This window comes from Bison bison, unplaced genomic scaffold (genome assembly GCF_000754665.1).
Source record: "Bison bison bison isolate TAMUID 2011002044 unplaced genomic scaffold, Bison_UMD1.0 scf7180017864440, whole genome shotgun sequence".
In the NCBI taxonomy this organism is placed as follows: Eukaryota; Metazoa; Chordata; class Mammalia; order Artiodactyla; family Bovidae; genus Bison; species Bison bison.
This window is the reverse complement of record NW_011495002.1, coordinates 847,318-866,474: the sequence shown is the minus strand read 5'-3', so window position 1 is coordinate 866,474 and position 19,157 is coordinate 847,318. Positions and strand designations below refer to the sequence as shown.

General features: G+C 46.8%; 1 protein-coding gene across 1 annotated transcript in view; it reads right to left on the bottom strand.

The window, feature by feature from the left end:
• Positions 1-19,157, bottom strand: part of TRIO (trio Rho guanine nucleotide exchange factor) — a 359,748-nt gene that overhangs the window by 135,366 nt on the left and 205,225 nt on the right. Inside the window, exons 13-19 of the mRNA XM_010858807.1 lie at positions 18,583-18,852; positions 12,450-12,645; positions 11,115-11,281; positions 9,105-9,224; positions 7,920-8,111; positions 7,367-7,516; positions 3,353-3,562 (exon numbers count right to left, since the gene is read on the bottom strand). Coding sequence (XP_010857109.1) covers positions 3,353-3,562; positions 7,367-7,516; positions 7,920-8,111; positions 9,105-9,224; positions 11,115-11,281; positions 12,450-12,645; positions 18,583-18,852 — 1,305 coding nt within the window. The remainder of the gene's footprint in view (positions 1-3,352; positions 3,563-7,366; positions 7,517-7,919; positions 8,112-9,104; positions 9,225-11,114; positions 11,282-12,449; positions 12,646-18,582; positions 18,853-19,157) is intronic.

Sequence of the window (19,157 nt, the reverse complement as noted above, 5' to 3'; positions counted from 1 at the left end):
CAGAGCGCCCCCGGCGGGGCCCGCGGCGGTCAGCACGCCCGGGAAGGACACGCATTTCTGTTTAGAAAGGTTTTAATGCAAGTGCCACGGCAGATCATCAGATACTGAGCCACGCTGCCTGCCCGCCCGGTCGTCTTCACACGCCTGTACAGACCACCCCAGCCCACTCTTAAGACTGAGGTCACTGGACACTGAGCCAGCCTCTAACCCCTCAGGTCGGCAGGGTCAGTGGGGTAGCGACTGCGCCCCTTGTTGGGGAAATCTGAGGATGCCTGGGAAAACACCATTATTAGGTATTTTGTGTGAGACCGTGAGAACATTCCCGCAGAAGGAACTTCAGCGGGCCTCCAATTAAAATTAATAAATTAATTTACAAAAAAAAAAAGATGCCAGTCAAAATGGTGGTACAATAGAAGAAAATGATGGGTGTTAAAAACAAAACCAAAACCAAACTCTCAGGAGAGGAAAGGACGTGAAGTTGAGAAGCACGAAGCCAGAAAGGAAAACGTAAGACAACAATCTGATTATATGAGAATTAAAATTGTCATGATCAAATAAAACAGTACATATGTAAAAATATTACACCAATTAAGAGCCCAGAAAAACCACTGGGAACATATGAGACATGGATCTAATTTACTGACTGCTACTGCTGCTGCTAAGTCTCTTCAGTTGTGTCTGACTCTTCGACCTCATAAACGGCAGCCCACCAGGCTCCCCTGTCCCTGGGATTCTCCAGGCAAGAACAGTGGAGTGGGTTGCCATTTCCTTCTCCAATGCATGAAAGTGAAAAGTGAAAGTGAAGTCGCTCAGTCGTGCCCAACTCTTAGCGACCCCATGGACTGCAGCCCACCAGGCTTCTCCGTCCATGGGATTTTCCAGGCAAGAGTACTGGAGTGGGGTGCCATTGCCTTCTCCAAATTTACTGACTAGTGAATGGGAAAAATGTGAATAACCTGTTGGCAAAACGAGCAAAGCATACAAACATGAAGGTCGTGATTTTATGAAATGGTATGTGGCCAATGAAAAGTATGGACACACATTTCATTTCACTCAAGCAAAGGGATCAGTTTCTGCCATCTTCCTGGGCTGGAGGGACGGAGGAAACCTGCGTATGTGTGTTACTGAGGCAGGGAAATGGAGTACAGACCCAGCAGATGGTAACTGAGTGACAGGTAATGACAGCGAGGTGTGCACACCCTTCAACCAGGAATTGATCTTTCAGATACGTTGCTGACATAAGCTCCCAACACGACCTGTACAGATGCACACGCACTGAGATGCTCTTGCAAAAACTGGCAGCAACATAGGAGAACGTCAATTAGGGGTCATGTTAAATCAATTACGGAATCAGTACAATGCTGGACAAGAAAAACAACAGACCAGACCTCTAAATTCTGATATAGAGTAAGATTATTACTAAGTGAAAGAAGAAAATTGCAGGGGAATATGGTCCCATTGTGATTAAAAAAAAAAAAAAAACCACCACAAAAACTAAAAAGCCAGATGGATGAGTTGAAGCTAAGCATGTTTATATCCGCACGTCCACCTACACACACAGAAGGATGCACAAAGGTCCTCCCAGAGGTTACCACAGGCAAAGGAGTTAGGTATTTATAAAGTCTGTACGCTTTAAAAATCTTTTACAGTGAGTCTGTTTTTACTCAAGAAGTTAATAAAGTAAACAGATTAAAAAAAAAAAAACTTTAGAGAAAGATTCCCCAACTGGAATTGCAAATCAAATAAGTGATACCTAGAATATAACTTTATTGGAAAACAACTTTTCCACGAACATTTACCAAGTTCCTCATTGCTGAGTGCTGTGAGAAGCAGGAGCCTGCGAGTCGCACGTACCCGCAGCTTGGTGGTTGGTATTGCTATGGTCTCTTTGCTTGAAAAAGTGAACTAGCTTAGTGAAACTAATTAGGACTGAAACTTGAAGCCTGTCAAAAAATTAACCTACCACTTAAAATGAAATGGCTCTAAGTCTTTTCTAGTCTATTATTTCTGTAGCCTCTGTCTGAGGCAGTGCTGAGGCTCGGGTGAGGATGGAAGCTGATAGAACAATGCCCGAGTATCGATAGTTTTAAACAACTCCCATTTCCTGAGGACCCATTTCCATGTCATTCCAATTCAACTTGTAGAAACAATTACGATTAAGTTGAAAGTGATATATCACTTGGATGCATTTTTATTGCAAAATAGTCAATCAGAATTCTATGGCTTTTATTAGTAGCCTTAACTTCCACTTGTCTCAACCCTACCTACAGTCTAGTATAATTGCTCCCAGGTCTTTTTCGATGCATTTCCGAATGTGTGTATATGGTTTTTACAGATTTTTAAACTCAAAGGATACCCATCTACATAACTTTCTTTTGCAATTTGCTTTTATTAATAATGCTTTAAGTATATAAAACTGGTAACACAGTGTAGCAATGAAACGGGTATATCATTTCTGTGATTTAAACTTTTAAAAATAATTGGCCTATAGATAATTCTGGTTTTCATTTTTTCCCTGATTCATATTTTCACTCACTTTGAATAAAACAGTCAATGTTAATAAATATCTTGAACATGTTGCATTTTCTCCCTCAACTTGACTCAATAAATTATAAACCTATGTTTATTAAATATTTTATTACTGAAGTAAGGTAACTTATGATTAACTTTAATGGTATTAAAAAGACATTTATAATGAACCCCTCGTGGACATTTAATTTCCAAGTATGTGGGGTTTTTACAGTATCTTTGATATTAATTCCTCATTTTGACATTAGTTTCTCATTTACACGCTTTCTTCTCTGCAATCACCCTCTGTGATTTTTCAGTCTCCTAACTTTATTGAGGCTTTCAATGGCTAAGTCAAAGATCTCTCTTGGTAAATGTCACATTGCTCTTGAAAAAATGGGTTCTTTTCAAATATCTTTTGATACTGATTTCTAACATAATTCCACAGGGATAAGAGAACAGACCCTGTATGACGTCAATACCTTTAGACCATGAAATTCTTGCACATTGTTTTATGTCCCTGCATATGTTCCAGTGTCTCCTTGTTTATAGTCTACGAGAACTTAAATAGAATTTGTATCTTACTGTTGTGTGAAAACTGTATAAATCTTAATTGTGTTGAACTGGTGCAGAGTGCTTTTCAGTCTACTGTATCCTCTATTGCTCTGTATTTTCATTCTACAAATTTTTGAGAGTTTGATATTGTAACCCCAACTAAAAGTCTTAACTATCTACTTAAAAATTGTAATATATAGTGGAACTATATGTAACTTAGTTCTGTGTCTTTCAAGTCTCCTGTAAATGTGATATCATACTTTCATAACTGAAAAAAAAAATAAAAACACCAAAAACAATTTTTAAAGATGAAACGCAGCCCTGGAGAAGATGCCCGAGAACGCGCTGTCGGCTGCCCTGCCAGCCGAGCCCTGGCGCACTCACTTTTCACTTGCTGCTCGGGGGCCTTGATGTGCGTCACCATGCCTGGCATGTTCACACTGTTCCTGTGCAGGTACTTCAGGAAGACGTCCGCGTTCCTCCTGGCAAGCGTGCAAGCCTAAGCAACAAAGCAGAGCAACGTGTTCACAGGGTTCACACAGACATGTCTTCGGTGTATACGACTGATGGGAGCATGGAGCTCTATCACACATCTAAAGCGTCCATCTGGTCAATTTGCAGTCTGAAGAATACATAGGCTGAATCCCACTGCAATTAAAAAAAACAACAACTCAGTCTTGGCGCCCTTGCTCCAATGAAGCCAGCGGCTATGTTGAGAGCCGCCCTGTGGCGAGGTCCAGGGGGCCAGGGTCTGAAGGTGACCACTGGGCCGCAGCCAGAGGGGAAGTGAAGCCTTTCTTCCCAGTTTAGCCTTGAGGTGACTGCATCCCTGGCCAATACCTTGATCGCAGCCCTGGGAGAAACTCTAAGTTGGAGGGCTGGGCTAAACCGTGCTGGGAATTCTGCAGAGGGCAGACAGTATGTATTTTCAGATCTCGAGTCATGCAGTCTCCGTGTCTCTGCTGTACCTACTCAACCTGCCCACTGTAGCTGAAGGCAGCCACGGATGACACTTAAATCAATGGGAGTAAATGCACTTAGCCGTCAGGTCTTAGCCTGTAACCCTTTGGTTTAAGCCACTGAACTGCACGGTGGTTTGTTATACGGTTTTACTGCTGTAACAGACAACCAATAGCACGTGTTTAGAAGTCAAATAAGTAATTTCATTAATGTATTAGAGTTTCATTTAACAGAAGACAGATAAATATAAATCAAAATGGTTCAGGGGGATTAAAGGGATTGAAATCCCTTAACTATACTAGAAAGGGAAATATCTTGCCCATCGCTTAGCCCAGATCTGGAGTCAATCTTTTCCTCAAGGAGCTCCATGTCCTTCTTGTAAGTGAACGGTACTAAGAGTCCACAGCCTGGGCACGAGGGACGCTCGTCATCAGTGGGCAGGGCACTGTTCCTAGGCCTTTTCAGGGGCTGCGGTATCTTTATTTTTAATGAGAAAAATACACCATGAGCCTCTACTGATCAGATTGAAATAAGCTGTCATGACAAACAGCAAGAAAGCCATGAAGACTGCTAGGGTCATGTCAAAAGGACATCCGAGCCAGCCTGACTGGAAGGGGCTGTCACCAGCAGGACAAGTTTAGGATATGAAAAGACATACACCTGATTTCAATGAGTGCCTGAAACACACCAAATGTTAAAATCCATGATGATGCTACAAGAACACATTGATCATAGGCAGAGGTTGCCAGGGAAACAGCTCATTATTCTGAAAATCATCAACAGAGGGAAACGGTCACGCATAAATCCCACATTATTTGGCCAAACTCTATTCTAGCGTAACCAAATAACTGAGGAGGAAATAATTCCATCTAACCAAGACAGAAGGAGCGATAAGACTACCACCCTGGTGCAGCTCTAATGAAGGGATACCACCACTGGCAGCTAAACCCAGCGGATTAAAGGCTGATGGGGAAGCGCACGAGGGAGGCTACGGGCTCACCACGTCTGGGGCACTGATAAAGCCTCAGATCACAGAGACAGCAGGAGGAGACGGTGTGTGTCCCGAGGCAATGCCGTGGGAAATACACAGCATCAGCCATGAGGCGCCCTAAGCATGCCCCACACATGCACCATGAGGCGCCCTAAGCATGCCCCACACATTCACTCAAACCGGAACCTGATCGAGGCCCTCAATCCAGCCAAGGGAAACGGAGAGAATCCAGGATGGTGCTAAGTGACCCACAGGATGCAATCATCAGAACTGGGATGAGGGAAACTCCGCAGTATGAATAATTCATTTCTTTACTTAATAAATGCTAATTGAAAAAGGGAGGATAGGTTTAGACTAAGATTTAAGAGACATACCAATCAAATCAATGTGTGGGCCTTGTCTGGATTTTAATTAAGACCAGGTATAGAAACAAATTCATGGGACAACTGGAGAAATTTGAACACTGCTGGATTTTACATAAAATAAGTTATTACTTTTTCAGATCCGATAATGGTATTGTGGTTACAGAATGGTTTCAGAGGGATTCCCTAGCGGCTCAGATGGTAAAGAATCTGCCGGCAATGCAGGAGACCTGGGTTCAATCCCTGGGTCAGGAAAATCCCCTGGAGGAGGAAATGGCCACCCACTTCAGTATTCTTGCCTGGAGAATCCCATGGACAGAGAAGCCTGGCGGACTACAGTCCATGGGGTCACAAAAGAGCCGGACACGACTGAGTGACTAACACTTTCATACCTTCAATGGTTTTAGAAAGGAAGAATTTAAATGCTTAGAGACACACAGAAGTACTTATAAATGAACTGGCATAATACCTAGAATTTAAAATTACCCAGGAAAGATGGGCATATGCCCACATGTTGGTAATTACTGAATCTGGGTGAGCAGTACACAGGGGTTCATTATCTATTCTCTCAATTTTTGTACACATTTTTAAACTTCTACAATAAAATGTTTAACAATGTCCAGCACGTCAAAGACATAATCCTAGATGAAGGAAAGAATCTGACCCGGTCTGTGTTGATTTTTGTTTGTAAACTTAAACAGCAGCAACAAGCAGGGTGGGGGGCTTTCAGGTTCTATTTGAACAGTTGTAACTGAAGATCCCAGGAAGCTCCGTTTTCCCACCTTGATTTGCTTAAAAGAAAACCTCTGTGGGAGAAGCTCGTAACAGGTCAGACACTAGGTTTAAGAGTTTTCCAAGAGTTACAATTTGTTCTCTCAGACCAAACAATAACTCTAATAACTCTGTCAGCTCAGAGGATCACCTTCAAAATGAAACAGAAACAGAAATGATTAAATGTGACCGGATATGGTGTCGGCAAGGTCAGGATGCTGGAGCCACGAGGAAAACCAAAATCCTTCAAGCAACAATGGCCAGTAAACACCAAACCTATTTTCAACACGTCTGAGTGGCCACCAGCAGAACCCAGGAGGTCATTTTCACAAGTGGAAGAATGCAAGGTGGAAAACTATTACAAGTTAACATAGCTAAACCTTTCAACCCCATTTTAAAATTAACTGTTGTGAAGCACACCAGTGACTCATGGGTGACTATAACAAGACAGCCTTGAAAAGTGACTTATTTAAACCTTCTCAGAGTTAAGACTTCCAGCTGGGCCTGAATGGGATTAAATTTCTCTTGCAGGAAACATTTCCTGAATAAGTATTAGTAACTGGTCCTTTGACCCCCAGGTGTTCCTGCACTGTGCCCACTTTACACTGGGCTCACACATGTTCCAAGATGGTCTTTGTTCCTAAAAAGGCTGAATTTCCAAAGGAAGATTATTTTGAGCTCTAAGCGCTTTTGTTTCAGCACATCAGTTTCTGCTTGTCAGTTCAGAATCACTTGGTATTGGGACTGCTACCCATTCTTTATACACACAGATTTCTGTCTAGCTCTTTCTCTGTGAAAAGTAGGAGAGTGTAAATCACAACTGAAAAAAGACTTCAAGATCTCTGATCAGTTAACTTGTTGCTGATGCAAAAGTGAAAGGTGATAGTCACTCAGTCATGTCTGACTCTTCGTGACCCCATGGACTGTAGCCCGCCAGATTCCTCTGTCCATGGGATTCTCCAGGCAAGAATACTGGTGTGGGTAGCCATTCCCTTCTCCAGGTGATCTTCCCGACCCAGGGATCAAACCCAAGTCTCCTACATCACAGGCGGATTTCTTACCGTATGAGCCACCAGGGTAGCAGGGTCACCCCATCACTCTCTACACTGCAGGCGTGCGGGGATGAAGGCTTCCAGGCACTCCCCAGGCTCAGGTGGACCCTCCTGGGCCTACAAACCCCGTGAGCAAGGGACCAGCACCCCGAAGGCTGACTCCGTACCTTCAGGAATGCTTCCTTCTGTTCGAGGTGCTTGCTGATCATGGGGGTGACGTGGTCCGTCTCGGAGTTGGGGCCCAGCTTGTCGGCCCCTCCGCACCAGTCCTCTTCCCTCTTGTACTCCTGCTCCAGGCTCTCCAGGACGCTGCAGACCTGAGGCGGGACAGGGGTGGGGCTCAGTGGGGCCTCCCGGCAGGGGGCGGAAGGGGCGGCCGGTCCTGGCCTGAGTACCGAGGTCATCGCTGGACGTGGGGATGCACACGGACTTTTCAGAACAAGGACAGACGAAAGGGGATTTTCCTGTCTCAATCTGCCCTGCTTCAGGACGTATATTTAAATAAGAGGAAAAGGGATGTCTCTTCTCAGATCCTTTCCAACCTGTTATTCCTTGATACCTAAGGAATAATAATCCTAATAAGCAAAAATAATTCTAAATCTATGGGGCTGCTCTTCTCTGCTACGCTGGGACTTGACTGGTCCGGGAATGCCTGGCCAGGCAGGGACTGAGTCGCCCGAGGGAGCCAGGCCCGGGGGATGCGTGGGCAGGGGCCCCCACCTGCTCTGAGGTCTTGTAGAAGGCCACGGACGCGTTCACCAGCTTCAGCCGGTCTTCCATCTTGAGCATGAGCTGCTGCCAGTGTGAGGCGACCTTCTCGGCGCAGTCCCGGATCATGTCCATGTCGTAGTGATTGGCCTGCAGCATGGCCTCGGCCTTCTGCTGGACCTGCAGGGCGCTCTGGTGTGTCTTCTAAGGGGGAGGGGAGAGAGGGAGGCTCTTCAGTTGGGGGGTCACGCCACACACACACAGGGAAGGCTGCGCCTTCTTCAGGTCTGCTTGCTTTCATGGAAACAACAACTCCAGTTAACACGATTTCATTAGGACACTCGGAAAAACACGGCCAGCAGGTTAGTGAAAGGAGTCATTATGCCGACCCACAACTGTTTGTGTTTGCCCAGTGAAGGATGAAATAAATGCCTTAGGAATTTTCCAGCATGGGTCTCGGCTGCAGGGTTTTCAACTTTCCAGAAATAGTAGGAAAAACCCTTAGCGGCCAATATTCTAAAAAAAAAAAGCTGCTGAAATGTTCCGAGTGTATTGTGCCTATTGATCCTTCTCATAAGAGCAGCCAGAGGCAAATGAACGAGTGGAGAAAAAGGTGGCCTAAGTGAACGTTCTTTATTTCACTTGGACCTTATACTTGGGACAAGTCAGGTTTTCAAGAACTATTGATTTAAAAAAAAAAAAAGAGAGAGACACAGTTAAAAAAAAAAGCCAAGAATGAACCAACTGTGCTCTCTGGAGGTCCGTGCCAGACAACGGATCTATGAAAATCCATTGGATCTATGAAAATAACCCACCCCCAGCACACGCCCTGCTCTGTCAAGACTGGTTACACAGCAGTGGGCTGTGCCTCTGAGACCAGCAAAATGGATGGAACCTCAGCGAAGACCCCAGCTTGGGCGCCCTGGTGCCAAGGTGTTCCTGCCAGGGGCCTGCCAGCCACGGGACAGCAGGGGGTCGGCAAGAGGCACCCTTCAGCCTCCAGGACCCTTGTGGTGAGGTCACACTGGCGGCATGGGCACATCCAGCATTTGCTGGACTACCTGCTCCTGTGATACGCTAACTGCAGGTTTGTAGGCATGGCTGTCTTGGGGCCCAGGGTCGGGGCCGCAGGACGGGGCCTAGCGGGCTGGCCCTGAGGCCGGAGGGGCCGGGCTCCGAGGGCTCCAGGGTCCCTACCTCGATGGCGTGCTGGAACTGCTCGTGCTCCCTCTGCAGCTGCTCCGCCTCCTGCAGTGAGCTGGCCGCGATGAGCCCGGCGTTCAGCATGGACTCTCCATTGCGGATCCAGCCCAGCACCTAGAACACAACACAGGGGACTCCCAGCAGCGGCCCCTCCCGGGGCGTCCGGGCACGGTGCAGTGGTGACGCGGCCCGAGGGCTGAGCGGTCAAGCGGCTCCTGTTGGCCACGGAGCACTGACTTCCTTGTGACCCTACCGGCAACTGCCTGCTTCCCTTCCGTGCGATCTGAGCGTTAAGTGCTGCATTTTGAAATTAATTCTGGGGCCTCCCTGGTGGCTCAGGGGTAAAGAATCTGCCTACCAGTGTAGGAGACACACGGGTTCCTTCCCTGGTTCGGGAAGATCCCACAAGCCTTGGAGCAACTAAGCCCGTGCACCGCAATGACTGAGCCTGTGCTCTAGAGCCTGGGGGCGGCAACCACTGAGGCCAGCGCGTCCAACAGCCTGTGCTCCACGAGACAAGCCACTGCAATAAGAAGCCTGCACACCGCAGCTAGAGAGTAGCCTCCACTCGCCACAACTCGAGAAAAGCCCAGGCAGCAAGGAAGAACGGGGCACAACCAAAAATAAAAAAACAAAATTTTACACACACACGCACAAACATATATAAAACCTTAACTTTAAAAACTAAAAGTAAAATTAATTCTGTCATGTTTAGTTTCAAGTGAGAACTGAAAAAGGTTGAGCATCCAGAAGAGTGATCATTAGTCCATTGGTCAAAACAGACTGAGAATCACATGGTAGAAAACCTACTACTGCAAAGAACTTCCTGATAATAAAAAATACATGCATCTTTCACTCCTTTAGGGCATGAGGAACATGCAGAATAACCAAACTGCTTGATAAGCTCCTTGATCTCACTAACGTATCCTCCACATTAGCGTCAGTGCTGAGACAGCACAGGAACCAAAGGATGAACTCTGCTGTCCACTGAAAATCAGGACCACACCACCAGTTTCCATCACGGAACCAGAAGTCAGTTCTGACTGTGGAAGCCACGGGGAGTGTGGAAGGTCAATCAGGACAGTCGCTTATAGCAGAAATGGTTGGTTACCTACCCAATACCTACTTTCCTCATCGCTTTTATTCAGAAAAATCCCAACTTGGGGAAAAGAGTTAAGATAAAGCCACTTCTCAGCTATGACGACAGCTTGCTACAGGTATGATGTGATTTCAGCCACTGAGACCAAAGCAGGAGCTTTTGGGAGCATTTGGGGAACATGTTTCTTTACTGATCCAGGTGCTGCTGCTTTCTTGTTATGCTTTTCCCTTCCTGATGCCTGGAATGTGGAGGTGATGGCTGGGGCTACAACGGCCATTTGGCAGCCATTTGGCAACCACTAAGTCCCCTCTGATCAAAGTTAACCTGTGTTTTTCTGTGCATCTACCAGAATCCTGGGAATCCATACTTCCATGGCTTCCCTGGCTCATGAGGTAAAGTGTCACGGACATGCTTAATACACACAGGCATGGAATCCCACGGGCACTGAGCTGAAACCAATCTGTTCCAGATGTTCATTTTTATTTTGCCATGCTATCTGGGAGGTGGCAGTATAGAGTTCTGACAAAACAAGAAGACCCCAGCCATAGAGAGCCTGTGGTCTGGGGCAGACTGATAATAGCTTATTTGGGGAGGGAAAAAAAAAATCATATATTTATTCAGCCCAGGAAGCACCATGTTCAGAGTTTCAGGCAAGAGATTACCAATGACAAAACAAGCGAAGTGGAGGTGACTCGTAAGTGATCGGCCTGCCGGGTGGCGAAGGCTTTTCTACTAGAGCAGTAAGCGCACGGCTGCCCGGGCACTGGCTGTTCCAGCTAGCTGCAGCTGCGTCAGGGGGTGTGCTCTACCCTTACATCAGGAGGGCTGTGATGTAGGGCCACCCTTTCCCAGTGCTCGCACACGGTCCCTGTGGGCCTGGCTCGGACCTCCGGCCGTTCCTTTACCTGCTTGACCTCGGCCTGAAGGTGGCGCAGCTGCACGCACTGCTCCAGGTGCTTCCGGTGCTGCTCAGCTGCGAGGTCCAGTTCCTGCTGCTTCTCGTGCAGAAACTCCAGGAGGTCCTGGACCCGCGTGGCCATGTCCACATCTCTGTCGCAAAGCAGCTCCACGCCTGTGGACGTTGAAGGGACGCCCTGAGTTCAACCAGCGCTTCAACCTGTTCTTAACGGGTGCATGATGCACACGCTACACCTGGAACCTGACCTACCTACCCGGCGGGGGCCAAGCCGTGACTGGGAAGGCTGAAGCCAGCAGAGGCGGTTTATGTGCACCTCTGAGCACACAAGTGTGTCTCAGAGGATGAGCGTGATGGAGTCCAAAGCCAAATTTAAGGAACAGCTAATCAAACCAACACGGGAGATCTGGGTTGGAAAGATTCCCAGGAGGAGGGCATGGCAACCCACTCCAGTATTCTTGCCTGGAGAACCCCACGGACAGAGCAGCCTGGTGGGCTACAGTCCATGGGGCTGCAGAGCTGGACACGACTGAGCGACTAAGCACAATCAAACCAAACTCATTACCTATCTATCTGCTTTTCCTCCTATACTGATATCTGATCAAAGTGAGAAGTCCTTTATAAACGAGCGAACTTTGGCTTATTTTTGGTATCCACCGCATATCCGTTCAACTCTTGAGAAAGCACAGAATCTGACTTGGGTAACAGGAGTAATGCAGTATGCAGTTGCTGCTAAATTTCTAACACTACAGTCCCCTCCACGGTTTTGAGCCTACAGTGACATCTGCTGGTAAAATGTAAACTAAGAAAAAAAAAACAAAGGACATGAAAATATTTTCTTGGGGTTTACTTTTCATTCATGGAGATAAAACAATAAATCATTTGTAAAACGAAACTTCATGCCGCTTGAAATAACATGAAAGAATATTAGGGGGAAGTACACTAGTCATAATGTTAAATGTGACCATATCATGTGGGTGAGGGCTTCCCTGGTGGCTCAGATGGTAAAGAAACTGCCTGCAATGTAGGAGACTGGGGTTCAGTCCCTGGGTTGGGAAGATCCCCTGGAGAAGGGAAAGGCTACCCACTCCAGTATTCTTGCCGGGAGAATCCCCATGGACAGAAGCAGCCTGGAGGGCTACAGTCCATAGTGTCGCAAAGAGTCAGACACGACTGAATGACTAACATCACTTTTACGTGGGTGAAAGCAAGTGCACGTTTCCATTCAGAGAGCAGGTGTGACACCTGAATCCCAGGGAGAGCGGCCCGCAGAGCCGTCGCCCTGAGAGGAGCCCTGGCCGATGCGGGCGGGCCTGCTGCTCACCGGAGGCCTGCACCTCGTTGACGTACTGCAGCAGGTCCTGCCCCTGGTGGATGACGTCGAAGGTCAGGTTGTTCATGGTCAGGGCCTTGTCCGCGTGGTGCTGCAGGCGCTGCTCCGCGATCGTGAGGTCCTCCGTGTCGAAGTCGTTCATCTGCTGAGAAAGCTCATCGTTCCAAGACTCCAGGTCTGAGATGATCTGACAAGGGAAATTATCTGCTTAGGACCAAGACGTGAAGAATGAAAGCCTGCTGTGACACCTCTCAGGGCCGAGTCAGGGAGGAAGAGATGGATGAGACTGCGTCAGAAGGACACAGAAGCCAGTGGATGGGGCTCCTGCTGGCCAAAGACAGGACAGTTAGACCCTAAAAAATGACCACAACTGAATCAAATTAACTGACTATAAAAAAGCCCATTAATTCCCAGTGACGTTAGACGAGAAGAGCTGAAACCCAAAAAGTTAATGAAAAGCTCTTTGGTTCTGATTAAAAGGAATCAAGCTTTATCCTCAAAATTGGTTCTTAAAGGAGAAAACTAATTATTCAAGCACAAAATGATGAAGCAAAGTTCCTCTTTATGGTTAAATCTAGCTATTAGGTGTAGAAATAATAAAATTAGAAAACTTCTTTCTAACAAAAAATCCTAATAAAACACCTCTTCAGGTCAAGGTCATCAGCACCTAATGGACTATCAGAGAGAGGCTGATGGGGCACCTCCTGGGACTGCAGACTACCCGCAGCATCCCTGAAGAAGGGGGACCAGACAGGACACAGGCTGCCTTGTGGAAGAGCCAAGTGGGGTCAGCTGTGGAGCCTCGGGAACCAAAAGGAACCCGAATCTGATCGGGTCTTTCCATCTACCTTCTTTGGAGAAGGAAATGGCAACCCACTCTAGTATTCTTGTCCAGGAAATCCCATGGGCAGAGGAACCTGGTGGGCTACACAGGTCATGGGGTTGTAAGAGTCAGACATGAGTTCCGTGACTAAACTACCACCACCATCCACCTTGTAAGGTTACAGACAATGCCAAGGCAAGAAACACGGTTAAACAGCCTAGTAGAAATCAAGTAAAAAAGGCAAAATGTGGGACTTGGTTCTTTTGATACTTGTTACTTCAACGAGTCATCACACAGAAAAAAAGAGAAGGGCAGAGAGAGACACTTCCAGGTGAAAACATTAACCGCAAATGCAGGAGCAGACCCCACGTGCCTCCTCTCTGCAGCACTTGTAGAAAGCTGAACAGAGGCTGAGTGTTAGCAGGTAACAAAGAAACACTCTTAAACCGGCACGGTGCTTGGGATGTGGTCATGTAAGAAAATGGCCTACTTTTCAGAGGTACTTACAAAGTCTTTAGGAGTGAAACGCTACCGGCTGGTAGAGTTTTCCTCTAAAACATCACAGCACAGCAATATCTAAAGGATACTTGGTAAGATGGGCAAATTCATCGAATTCAGAGGATAAGCACTTGGAAAGCCGCTGTACTATTTTTGCTACTTTTATGCAGGTCTGAAAACTTACGTGATATACTTTTTAAAAATAATGACCAGAATTATAAAATCCAGAAAAGAGGAAAAACTTTCTTGTGAACAAATATTATCTTTACATTTCCCATGGATCCTAATTTCTTTTATCCGTAGAAGCGGTAGTGAAATTAATTTGAGAATGTGAGAGTTTACACAGAATTCAGCTGTGAGATGGGAAAGAATAAAAATCTTAAGGCTTCTCCAAATTCCTATTGCCCAAATCTTTCTGATTTCTTCTTTTATTATGGGATCTGCATAATATATGTGTATGTTACATTAATATATTCATTTATAAGTTAATTAATTTATTATTATATCTACTTGCAAATTAATAATTTTAAACAATGCCAAGTTAGACATAAACCGAGAAGTCACAAGGAAAATACTTTTTAAAAGAAAAAAATTACCATAACTTTAACCTTGATCTCTATTCTAAGGGAAATTTTCTTTCTTAATGTTTGTTTGCTTTCTGACCCTGAGGGAGAAGAATTAGGTGTGGTGATGAGTTACAGACTCAGCCACAGTGCCTCACACAGACAACGTCAGGCTCAGAAAACACTCAAGAAATGGACAATAAACAAAGATCAATGTGCTAAAAGCAGCAGGATTCAAAAACACTCACTGAGCACAAGGAAACCCTGGCGACGGCCAAGATCAAGGAGCATCGGGAAAAAAATTCCTGTCTCCACGTTTGGCATTACGGCTTGTTAATCACCATGCAAGTCAAGAAAATAAACTTGTGGCAAACACAAAGCTCAAGAAAGTGCAAGGCTTTTTTGAACAGGATTCTTTGAAGAAATAACTCAGATACCATTTTTTTTTTAAATGTATCCCTGAATTTTTAGACAGTCCTTTTCCTTCTAAATGTACAGAGAGCTATGGCTGTTTTCTGTGACTGTCACAGGATACTAGCATAAGGCTCTGGCTGTTCTTTTCATATCAACAGAACAGATTTTATTCGGGCGATCTGAAGACTGAAATCCCAATATTTTAAGCTATAGGAAACACCGCTTCACTTTTGAGAGATGGAAAGGTTATTTCAATTCAAATACAAGTGATACAGGGGATTTTTAAACACTGACCAGGTACCATGAATTTTAAACACTGACCAGGTACCATGATTTTTAAACACTGACCAGGTACCATGAATTTCTTCCATGAGACCACGCCATGCCTGCTATGGGCAGTCAGACGGGGCATTTTCCCAGACAAGAGAGGAAATCTCAGCAAAGCCTAACGTGCTCAGGTTTTCACATTTTCAGGATTACTCTAGAGAAACAGAAGGCTCTCAGGCTATGACATTTTAAAAGCTTTTAGACTTTCTTTTAGCTGGTCTGTGACTGAACTGTAGGCTTAATTTCTCAGCTTAGGAAAACACTTATCCCTGGCTGAGCATGCTGGCTTTGTTCGAGGCCATGCAGAACTCTGTGGCTATCGTAGGGGGGAAATGCATGCTTTTGGTTCCTGATTTACATTTTAGGTTTTTGGTTCCTGATCCACTACGAACAAAATTAGTGGAGGTGATGGAATTCCAGCTGAGCTATTTCAAATCCTGAAAGATAATGCTGTGAAAGTGCTGCACTCAATATGCCAGCAAATTTGGAAAACTCAGCACTCGCCACAGGACCAGAAAAGGTCAGTTTTCATTCCAATCCCAAAGAAGAGCAATGCCAAAGAAAGTTCAAACTATCATATAGTTGCACTCATCTCACATGCTAGCAAAATAATGCTCAAAATCCTCCAAGCTAGGCTTCAACAGTTCATGAACCGAGAACTTCCAGATATACAAGCTGGATTTAGAAAAGGCAGAGGAACCACAGATCAAATTGCCAAAGTCCACTGGTTCATAAAAAAACCAAGAGAATTCCAGAAAAATATCTACTTCTGCTTCACTGACTATGCTAAACCCTTTGACTGTGTGGATCACAATAAACTGTGGAAAATTCTTCAAGAAAGAGATGGGAATACCAGACCACCTGACCTGCCTCCTGAGAAATCTGTATGCAGGTCAAGAAGCAACAGTTAAAACTGGACATGGAACAACGGACTGGTTCCAAATTGGGAAAGGAGTACGTCAAGGCTGTATAGTGCCACCCTGCTTATTTAACTTATATGCAGAGTACATCATGCAAAATGTTGGGCTGGATGAAGCAAGCACAAGGTGGAATTAAGATTGCAGGGAAAAATATCAATAACCTCAGATATGCAGATTACACCACCCTTAGGGCAGAAAGCGAAGAGGAACTAAAGAGCCTCTTGATGAAGGTGAAAAGGAGAGTGAAAATGCTGGCTTAACACTCAACATTCAAAAAATTAAGATCATGGCACCTGGTACCATCACTTCATGGCAAACAGATGTGGAAACAATGGAAACAGTGACAGACTTTATTTTTTTGGGTTCCAAAATCACTGCAGATGGTGACTGCAGCCATGAAATTAAAAGACGCTTGCTCCTTAGAAGAAAAGACGAACCTAGACAGCATATTAAAAAGCAGAGAAATTATTTTGCCAACAAAGGCCCATACAGTTAAAGCTATGGTTTTTCCAGCTGTCATGTATGGATATGAGAGTTGGACCATAGAAGGCTGAGTGCTGAAGAATTGATGCTTTTGAACTGTGGTGTTGGAGAAGACTCTTGAGAGTCCCTTGGACAGCAAGGAGATCAAATCAGTCAATATTAAAGGAAATCAATTCTGAATATTCAGTGGAAAGACTGACCCTGAAGCTCCAGTACTTTGGCCACCTGATGCTAAGGATTGACTAATTAGATAAGACCCTGAGGCTGGAAAAGACTGAAGGCAGGAGGAGAAGAGGGCAACAGAGGATGAGCTGGTTGGATGGCATCACTGACTCAATGGACATGAGTCTGAGCAAACTCCAGGAGATGGTGAGGGACAGGGCAATCTGGCCGTGCGAAGTCCATGGGGTCGCAAAGAATCAGACATGACTGAGCGACTAAACAACTACATTTTAAAACAGGAGTTTCATGAAAGAAGAAACACAATCAAAATAAAATTCTCCCTTTTGCAGCAGCATTAATACAAACAAAGCCAACTTTTTCTTGTTTTTCAAATACCAAAATATCCTGGAAGGAATACTTCAAATAGTGCTTCTCATTGCTTCTTTGTATTCCCTGATTGAAACTATTTAATAAGCAGCTACGTTCATAGGAGTAATTTCTGCGAAATGGAGGTGAGAGAGGAGGGCAGCTACGCAGGCTCTTCTGTTCATGCAGCATTGCTCCCTGACCCTGAGACCCCCCCCCAATGCTGCTCTCTGACCCTGAGACCCCCCCCAATGCTGCTCCCTGACCCTGAGACCCCCCAGTGCTGCTCCCTGACCCAGAGACCCCCAGTGCTGCACCCTGACCATGGCCATGGCTGGACACGATGAGCTGAGACCAGTGTGTCTCTTCTCTCCGTGGCTCCATGTGGATGGGAAAGTCAAGACCAAAGCCCTTGAGCAGGCTTGACCAGGCAACATGGGCAGAGTTTAACTCCTTGTCATCACTGGTTAACAGTTAAGAAGGCCTTTCTTTAATGTAATAAGAAGGCTGACAGAAGTTTAGATAAGCAGCCACGAAAGGAGGGGCCCACATACCAAACTGCCACTTGGGGCTGGGCTGAGGGACCCAGGACCACTTCAGGCAGAGGGTCTGCTCAGCTGAGGGAGCTCTGCACCCGTCTTCTGCAGTATGCGGGGTCCGGACCCCCCTGCCCTCACAGCTCTGTCCTAAACGTAGGTCAAGTGACAAGACAGCCCGCTCTACAGACTCTGGCCAGCGGGCATGGGCGACCTGGGATGCCTGGAGGTACCTGAATATGCAGCAGGCAGGCCCCTGCCAGCAGCTCATAAAGCCCTCAGGCTCCAGAAAGCCAGCCTCACCAGGGAGTTCTGGTTCCTTTCATCCTGTTTCACACACTTTCAGCGCCATCCAGCGATAATGACTTCTGCTTGAACTTCCTCAAGTTCAAAAACATAAAGTCTTGCCTGGCAGAAAATCAAGAAACAGCCTCTTCCTGATGAAGAAAAGAAACCTGTCCTTCTTTCTCCTAGTCACGTATAAGGTGCAATAGTCGATTTTTAGATAAGAATTACAGGCAGCCTGAGAACATTTCTGTGGGGGAAAAAAAAGGTGGGGTGGGGCGGGGGTGGGTAGGGTGTTTCCTGGGACATAAAACACCATTACTGCAGGCTCAGGGAGCACTCAGTCTCGGAGGGACAGGAAGAGGACAGGGTGGGAAGGACCATCGCTGCCCTGAGCCTCTGCCTCCAGGACGAGGGGACAGCTGTGCGGGGGCCTGGTCCAGGGTGACCAGCCTAGGGCACAAGGTAGCCCTCTCTGCAGAAGCCCTGCCTGGGCGCCACCCTCACAGCTCGCTCGCTTTGCTCTCCTTCTGTGTGGTGTCTGCCCGCTGCCCACCTGCCTCCCCCAAGGCCGAGCCCCCGATTCGGGGGCCGAGCTGGGGTGGGGGCCACTCTGTCCCTCCTCGTCCTCCTCCTGGTGCAGACGGAAAGGGGGACAGTGGGCGAGGGTGGGGCCTGGACGGAGTGGGCAGTGGGCGAGGGCGTGGCTCAGAGGGGGGCGGGGCTGGACGAGGGCAGGACACTCACATCGATGGCGTCCCGCTCGAAGATGCGCAGCTGCAGGAAGAGCTCCAGCTTGATCTTGCGCTCCTGGAAGAGCTCCTCCATCTGTGCCTGGGCCTCGTCCAGCTGCTGCAGCACCGTTTCAATGTGGCTGATGGAGCTGTTGTGCGGCGTCTTGTTGCTGGAGATGGCTGAGTCCCTGCGAGGAGGCGGGGGTGCAAACAGGAATTGGAAGGGAAGCCCCTGTCGGTGCTGGGGGGCTGGGCCGGGGGAAGGAGCCAGCAGGAAGCAGGGCTGCAGCTCTCAGAAAAGAAGCCGCCCCTCCAGCCCAACCACCCCAGGCTTCCCCGGGGCCCAGGACACGCTGAGGAACACCTCCCGCTACTCCTCATAGCCTATCTCAGAAGCAGGCGGCCAGCCACCACACAAATCATCCCAGGGAGCTTCAGCTTCAGCCCCCTTCCTTATTAAGTGGAGAAGAAAGAATTCCTATTTGCTACAGAGGACGAGATGGCTGGATGGCGTCCCCGACTCAATGGACATGAATTTGAGCAAATGCCGGGAGATGGTGAAGGACAAGGAGGCCTGGCTTGCTGCAG